Below are 8,009 nucleotides of genomic sequence, written 5' to 3' on the forward strand. Positions count from 1 at the left end.
AGAAATGAGGCTTTCTTTTCAGAAGTAAGTAAAAGAAAAACACAGCGGCCAACAGCGCTGTAAACAAGGAAACTGTTCTTGAAGTACACTGAGAAAGAGAGAGAGAGAGAGAGAGAGAGAGCTGTGCATGAAGTGTGATTTTATCGTGGTGGAAGCAAAACAGCAAAACTAAGAGTGAACTCATGACGATGTTTACGTGAAGCGTAGTTTGGATCTTCTTTTGCTGCTGGTTCAATCAATATTGTTTAGAGAGAGATAAAACCTGCAGCTTCAGAATCAGCGCAAAAAGGGCGTAAACACAAAGCAAGCCATCAGTGAGCTGTTGGCTTTAAGCCCCGACCGTGTCCGTGCTGTCGGGTGAGAAAGCCACATCTCACTGATTCTGAAACGCGGGTCCATGCTTTGTGTTTACGTCTTTGTGCAGAAGCCGTGTTCCTGCTCTCATTTACTGTTTTAAATGTTTGGTGGTTGTTGAAATTTTGTGAGGTTTAATTTGAGATTCTGGATTAATCGATTCAGGATTTTAATGAATCGATTTTACGTTATCCAAGCTAGAATCAATTTTAATTGATAAATCGATCATCAATACCCACCCCTATTGGGAAGCTCATTGTGGCGGAGGCGTGGCCCCGGGCGCAGCTGCAGGGGAGGAGTGCAGCAGAAGGCTCAACAGGGCGGCGCTGCGAGGCCGGTAAGAACAGCTGATGGTGTTTATGTACTGATGATGGTCTCCCTCCGCTGTGTTTATAGTGAGACGGGGAGGGGCGGCCAGAGGAGAGATCAGCTGGGCTCGTGAGCTGTCAGACTGTACGACTGAGTCAGCTGTCAAAACTCAACACTCAAAGCTTCAATAAATGTGGAAGTTGGCAGTACATACCTGTGTGTGCGTGTGTTTGTGCCTGGTGTATTCCACAAGTGGTGCCGAAACCCAGGAAAGTGCCGGTGGGGGAATGTCCGACCCACAGGCCGCGCCACCCGCCCAGCCTCTGCAATTCTTGGCGCAGATGCTAGCGGAGATGGCGACGATGAGCCGGGATCAGGCGGCCGACCAGCGTGCCCACCTGGCCGCGCTGCAGGAGCAGACGGACCGACAGACGCAAATTCTGGAACGGCTGGTCGGGGCCGCTGCCACGCCGAAGCCCTCGCCACTGTCGGTGGCGGTGCCCCGGATGGGGGACGGGGACGACCCACAGGTTTTTTTGGAGACCTTCCGTGCCACGGCGGAGGCTTGCCAATGGCCGCGGGAGGAGTGGGCTCCGCGGCTGCTCCCCCTGCTGTCCGGGGAGGCACAAACAGCGGCCCTGAGTCTGCCTCCGGCGTCGAGGAGCAGCTTCGCGGACGTGAGCCGGGCGGTGGTGGACAGGCTAGGGCTCACCGCCGAAGACCACCGCCGGCGGTTCCGGGCCTGTCGGCTGGCTACAACGGACCGACCATTCGCCTGGGCCCGGCAGCTGCGCGACGCGGCGGTACGCTGGCTGCAACCGGGAACATCGGAGGGGGAGACGAAGCTGGTGGACAAGGTGGTGCTGGAGCAGTTCACGGAGGGATTGCCAGCGGAGACGGCGAGATGGGTCCGGTGCCACCGGCCCGCAAGCTTGGAGGTAGCGGTGACGCTGGCGGAGGACCACCTTGCCGCTGGAGCAGGGGAACCCGGGGACGCCGGACGGAGGCCGAACAAACAGGCCCCAGTGCTGGCCCCGAGGCGCCGTGTGCCGGCACCAGGGCAGGCCGAGCGGCTGCCGGCGCTGAGCCCCACTAACCCTTTCGCGGCGTTGGTGCCGTCCAGGGGAGCCGAGCCAAGTGGAGCCGCCCCCGAGCCACGGAGAGCAGCACAGACGCCGGGGCCGGAGTGTTGGAAGTGCGGGCAGCCGGGGCACCTGAGGAGGGATTGTCCGCTTATGGAAGTGGGGCAGGTGTTCCGCGTTGCTGGCGCCCCAGCACCCTCCCCCGGTCCAGGAGGGACATACAGTATTCCGGTAAGGACTCGAGGGGGTATACGCCAGGCGTTGGTGGACACGGGCTGCACGCAGACCCTCGTACACCAAAGCTTGGTTCGCCCCGGGGCATTGCTGGAGGCAGAATGGGTGGAGGTGAGGTGTGTGCATGGTGATGTTCACAGGTATCCCATAGTGCCGCTGTTATTAAAGTATAAGGGCAAAATGCATAGAGTAACGGCGGCGGTTAGCCCGCGCCTGTCGCACCCCCTGATTCTGGGTACCAATTGGCCGGGGTTTCATCAGCTACTGGGGCAGTACGCGGGGGTGCGATCACGACCGGAAGCGGGGTGTAGCGTGTGCGCGGCATTCAGCGGTGACGCGGGGTCGTCCGACACCGACTCCGGGGGGGAGGAGCCGGCGGGTCCCTCACGGGACGTCCCGCCGGCCCCGGAAGTGTCCCCCATGGGTGATTTCCCACTGGAGCAGTCTCGTGACGGCACCCTACGCTCAGCCTTTGACCAAGTGATGGCTATTGATGGTCACGTGGTGCGCCCTGAGGCCGCGCAGACCTACCCGCGTTTCGTCTTATTAAACGACCGGTTATATCGAGTGAGTCGTGACACTCAGACCGAGGAAACACACACCCAGTTGTTGGTGCCGCAGGGCCGCCGGGAAACGCTTTTCCAGGCGGCCCACTATAACCCCATGGCAGGGCATATGGGCTACGAGAAAACTCTGGAGCGAATAACGGCCCGATTTTATTGGCCGGGCATCCGAGCGGATGTGCGCCGCTGGTGCGCGTCCTGCCCGGACTGCCAACTTGTTAACCAGCCGGCCATACCGAAAGCGCCTCTGCGCCCTCTCCCCCTCATTGAGGTCCCGTTTGAGCGCATCGGCATGGACCTCATCGGGCCGTTTCACCGGAGTGCACGCGGCTACCGCTTTGTGTTAGTCCTGGTGGATTACGCAACGCGGTACCCGGAAGCAGTTCCGCTGCGCACCATCTCTGCAAAGAGTGTGGCGCAGGCACTGTTTCAGGTCATCTCCCGAGTCGGAATCCCGAAAGAGATACTGACTGACCAGGGCACGTCGTTTATGTCTCGTACACTGCGGGAACTGTACGAATTACTGGGCATTAAATCTATTCGGACCAGCGTCTACCACCCTCAGACTGACGGGCTGGTGGAGCGGCTGAATAAGACTTTAAAGTCCATGATTCGGAAGTTCATTAACGAGGATGAACGCAATTGGGATCACTGGCTAGACCCTCTGTTATTCGCAGTGCGGGAGGTGCCCCAGGCCTCCACGGGATTTTCTCCCTTTGAACTGCTGTTCGGCAGGAGGCCACGTGGGGTGCTCGACCTGATTAAAGAAAGCTGGGAGGACGGTCCGAGCCCCGCCAAAAATGAGATTCAGTACGTGTTGGACCTGAGAGCAAAACTCCACACTTTGGGGAGGTTGTCACGGGAGAATTTGCTCCAGGCTCAGCAGCGTCAGCAACGCCTGTATGACAGAGGGGCTAGGCTCAGGCAATTCTCACCGGGAGATAAAGTGCTTGTGTTACTCCCTACTTCCAGCTCGAAGTTGCTCGCCAAGTGGCAAGGACCCTTTGTGGTCACACGGCGAGTCGGGGACGTGGACTATGAGGTCGCTCGGTCGGACAGGGGAGGAGCCACGCAGATTTATCACCTCAATCTCCTCAAACTGTGGCGAGAGGTTGAAACCGCTTCTCTGGTGAGCTTGGTGAAGGAGAGAGATGAGTTGGGGCCTGAGGTGCCAAATTCTATCATTCCCGCCTCCCTCCCTTGTGATGACCATCTCACACAGGCCCAGAGAGCAGATGTTGTCGCGTTGCAACAGCGTTTTGCGGACGTGTTCTCCCCCCTGCCCGGCCGGACGTCCCTCATCGAGCACCATTTCGTGACGCAGCCTGGCGTGACGGTGCGTTCACGGCCCTACAGGCTCCCGGAGCACAAACGAAAAATCGTGCAGAGGGAATTGGCGGAAATGCTGAGGATGGGAGTAATAGAAGAGTCGCACAGCGCCTGGTGTAGCCCCATCGTTCTGGTGGCGAAGAAGGATGGGTCTATACGGTTCTGTGTCGACTATCGCAGGGTGAACGAAGTGTCACGCTTTGATGCCTACCCCATGCCTCGGGTCGACGAGCTCCTGGACCGGTTAGGCACGGCCCGCTTTTTCACGACACTGGACTTAACCAAGGGCTATTGGCAGATTCCCTTGTCTGCCGAGGCCAGGGAGAAAACGGCCTTCTCCACTCCGTACGGTTTGTACCAGTTCGTGACACTTCCGTTCGGCCTGTTCGGGGCCCCGGCCACTTTCCAGCGTCTCATGGACCGGGTACTGCGTCCGCACGCAGCGTATGCTGCCGCCTACCTGGATGACGTGATCATCCACAGCGACACCTGGGCGGAGCATGTGCTGCGGGTGGCCGCGGTCCTGGAGTCCCTGAGGGGGGCGGGGCTCACGGCCAATCCGAAGAAGTGCGCGGTTGGACGGAGGGAGGTGCAGTATCTGGGGTACCACCTGGGGGGCGGGCAGGTGCGTCCACAGGTGGAGAAGACGGCGGCTATCGCATCCTGCCCGCGCCCCAGGACGAAAAAGGAGGTGAGACGGTTCTTGGGGTTGGCGGGTTACTATCGTCGCTTTGTGCCGGGGTTTGCGCAGCTAACCAGCCCCCTGACCGATCTCACTCGAAAGGGTGCCCCGGATCTGGTCCAGTGGACGGGGCCGTGCCAGGCGGCGTTTGTGCAGGTGAAAAAGGCTCTCTGTGGGGAGCCGCTGCTTCACACTCCTAACTTTTCCCTCCCTTTTGTTCTGCAGACTGACGCCTCAGACAGAGGGCTGGGAGCCGTTTTGTCCCAGCAGGTGAGGGGGGCTGACCGCCCTGTCCTATACATCAGCCGGAAGCTAGCGGAGCGCGAGCGCCGGTACAGCACCGTGGAGAAGGAGTGCCTGGCCATCCGGTGGGCGGTCGGCTCCCTGCGCTATTACCTCCTGGGACGCTCATTCACCCTCTGTTCGGACCACGCCCCGCTGCAGTGGCTCCACCGCATGAAGGATGCCAACGCCCGGATCACCCGGTGGTATCTGGCGTTGCAGCCCTTTAAGTTCAAGGTGATCCATAGGCCGGGGGCGCAGATGGCAGTGGCCGATTTCCTCTCTCGCTCGCGGGGGGGGGGGGGGGGGGAGTTGGCTCGGCCGGACGGCTCCCCGGCCTCGAACGGGCGGTGGGGGTGTGTGGCGGAGGCGTGGCCCCGGGTGCAGCTGCAGGGGAGGAGTGCAGCAGAAGGCTCAACAGGGCGGCGCTGCGAGGCCGGTAAGAACAGCTGATGGTGTTTATGTACTGATGATGGTCTCCCTCCGCTGTGTTTATAGTGAGACGGGGAGGGGCGGCCAGAGGAGAGATCAGCTGGGCTCGTGAGCTGTCAGACTGTACGACTGAGTCAGCTGTCAAAACTCAACACTCAAAGCTTCAATAAATGTGGAAGTTGGCAGTACATACCTGTGTGTGCGTGTGTTTGTGCCTGGTGTATTCCACACTCATCTTGTAACCGGAAGGTTGCTGGTTCGATCCCCTGCTCTGTCTGTCTTGGTCGTTGTGTCTTTGGGCAAGACACTTCACCTGCCGCCTACTAGTGTTGGCCAGAGGGGCCGATGGCGCGATATGGCAGCCTCGCTTCTGTCAGTCTGCCCCAGGGCAGCTGTGGCTACAACTGTAGCTGCCTCCACCAGTGTGTGAATGTGAGAGTGACTGAATAGTGGAATTGTAAAGCGCTTTGAGGGCCTCGAAAAGCGCTATATGAATGCAATCCATTATTATTATTATTACTTTGCAGGCCCAGCTGTTTCAGTGCTGATGTTGTGACACTTAGCACTCTCGGATCACTCGGGTGTAATAAAACAAAATGACCAAATAAATGATGCTGTACAAGTTACATGACTTAAATGGCATTAGTCACCAAAGAGATCGCAGTCAGTTGTTGTCAAAGTGACTTTTGTGCATCAAGATGAGTTGATTCCCTGTGATAAAGAGATGTGTCTAAGAAAAGATGCATTGATCAGCACAGATTGATCTGATTGCAGTGTGTTTTTGCAACACTGGTGGACGTGGAGGGCGTCAACCTCTGGCTAATCAGCTGCTCACTGCAACTACTTGCAGTCAGTCTCTACCAGCTAAAAAAGTTCAGTGCTATCACTGGGCAACCACGTATTTCTGTTAATTACAAGGAGGTTGCCACAAGTTGCACACAGAACTTACACACTGGGGTGCTACAAAATTCTTCCTCTAAATCACTTTAAGGCAACATGAGAATCACAAATGAGGACTGCACAGAGGATAATGAAGTAAATATTGGAGTTATGGACCCACAGCGCAGTCATTTGGCGTGTGGAGTGTTTGGCTTCAAAGTATTTGGGTATTTTATTCACCAACTGCCTTTAATGGACCTCCATAAAGAACCTGATGATGTCTGCTGCTTAACAGAATGTGGAACTGACAATGCTCACTTATAGATTATATCTTTGTTCTTTTTTTATGACTGTCCTCACAAGAAAAACAGCAGGTTTGGGAACTTTTACAAATGTGAAAGAATCTGCCATATAGTGCAGGAATTTACAGTAGCAGGTGGTTGAATAACTGACACTGGTGAAAACATGAAGTACGGTGCAGTGAGAGGCTTTGGTTTTTGTTTTGGTTTTTTTTTACTGTTTACAGTTTTAATGGGGAAGAAGCAAAGAGTGAGGAAAACGTTTTCCTCACTCTGGTTATTTATTTTGACCACACAGGTCGGTGGTCAAAAGTACAAAAGAAAAAGTCACTGGTAACTGAAAAGTAACTGAAAGATGGGTTGTTGTCTTCTGGACTCTAGACACGTTGATGTTCAGTTTGGTGAATTAGCAAAGGGGAGGCTGTGGCTGCCGTGTTGGCACAGTTGTCATTTTACACATCCATATTCCTAACTTCTAACCTTGGATAAGTTTGGAAAGGTAGGGTAGTTAAGGTAAGTTGTGTTTCCCTTCTACAGTCTTTTGTTTGTTGTTTGGCTGTGCCCACTCTGATGTTTTCTACCTCTAAAGAGAAATAAACTATTCTGTATGGAACTGAAAACCTGAAGCTTGGAGCAGGGGAGTCACTTTTGTGTCGCGCTTTAGTTTCCCCTAGGCTGTGAAACCAGCATGCACATGAATGAGTTTTTACTTTTATTTGATGGACAGTAAAGATTTTTTAGACAGGAAAGTGATGGAAGACACACAGCAAAGGCCCATGGGTTTGAATCAAACCCAGGTTGCTATATTAAGCCTTGCAGCATATGATTGCCTCCTCAACCAGGTCAGCTAAATTTATACCTGGAAACGTTTTTTTTTAATCCAGTGGATTATAACTGCTGTTTATTTGGGTATTTTGACATGAGCATCTGAGAGAACTGACTCACATGTACGGCCAGCCTCAAGTGGCCATTAGAGGAACTGCAGATCATTAACGTTTCTGTGTTTTCTTCATCTTGTAGCCCTGCAATGTGGTAGTCAATGAACTCCATAGATGTGTTTCAGTCACCACTAACCTTAAAGAAAATATTCAGCACCTTAGCTGCTACATCCTCCAGTACCAGCCCAGCCGGTAGCTACCTATACCCTGGTTGGCGGTCGTTGGTTGGCAAAGGGCATGATGCTTTTCTATAAAACCTGGAGCATCTTTCGAGAGAGCACTGTGCATGAACCAAGACACTGATGTAGGGCAAAGAAAGTGGAGCAGTTAGCTGTAAGATGTTTAAAGAACTGCCGTACACTCATGTAACAGTTCTATATAGCTTTTGCTATGACATGCAACATCTTTCACTTAAAGTAACCACATCTACTAACATATATCATCATCCTAGCAATAGATAAGCCAAGTAAGATGAATGCAGAAGTACAAAAACACATACAGTAGGTTGCAAAAGTGTTTGGGGCTTCTAGAGAAATGAATTAAGGACCAATCAGGAGCCTTGAAGATAGGAAAGCATGCTACTTTGTCAGAAGGGCTACATTTGATTTGGCAAGTTTTTTGCAGCA

General features: G+C 54.3%; 1 protein-coding gene across 1 annotated transcript; it reads left to right on the forward strand.

Moving 5' to 3' along the window:
* The first annotated feature begins 768 nt into the window (after positions 1-768).
* Positions 769-7,579, forward strand: LOC146631521 (uncharacterized). The gene is made up of 3 exons (XM_085354820.1): positions 769-4,709; positions 4,779-5,072; positions 7,466-7,579. The coding sequence occupies exons 1-3, from the start codon at positions 855-857 to the stop codon at positions 7,577-7,579; spliced, it is 4,263 nt and encodes a 1,420-aa protein (XP_085210946.1). The 5' UTR covers positions 769-854.
* The last annotated feature ends 430 nt before the right edge of the window (positions 7,580-8,009 follow it).

Source organism: Diplotaxodon limnothrissa, linkage group LG5 (genome assembly GCF_057381915.1).
Source record: "Diplotaxodon limnothrissa isolate DT_005_m linkage group LG5, D_limnothrissa_male_GT1.1, whole genome shotgun sequence".
NCBI classification, from domain to species: Eukaryota; Metazoa; Chordata; class Actinopteri; order Cichliformes; family Cichlidae; genus Diplotaxodon; species Diplotaxodon limnothrissa.

Coding starts and splice junctions, on each gene's coding strand:
- LOC146631521 (XM_085354820.1), top strand. CDS start 855: ATGTGGAAGTTGGCAGTACATACCTGTGTGTGCGTGTGTTTGTGCCTG. Junction 4,710..4,778: donor GCCAGGCGGCGTTTGTGCAG/GTGAAAAAGGCT, acceptor TTTGTTCTGCAG/ACTGACGCCTCAGACAGAGG. Junction 5,073..7,465: donor TGCAGCCCTTTAAGTTCAAG/GTGATCCATAGG, acceptor TTCATCTTGTAG/CCCTGCAATGTGGTAGTCAA.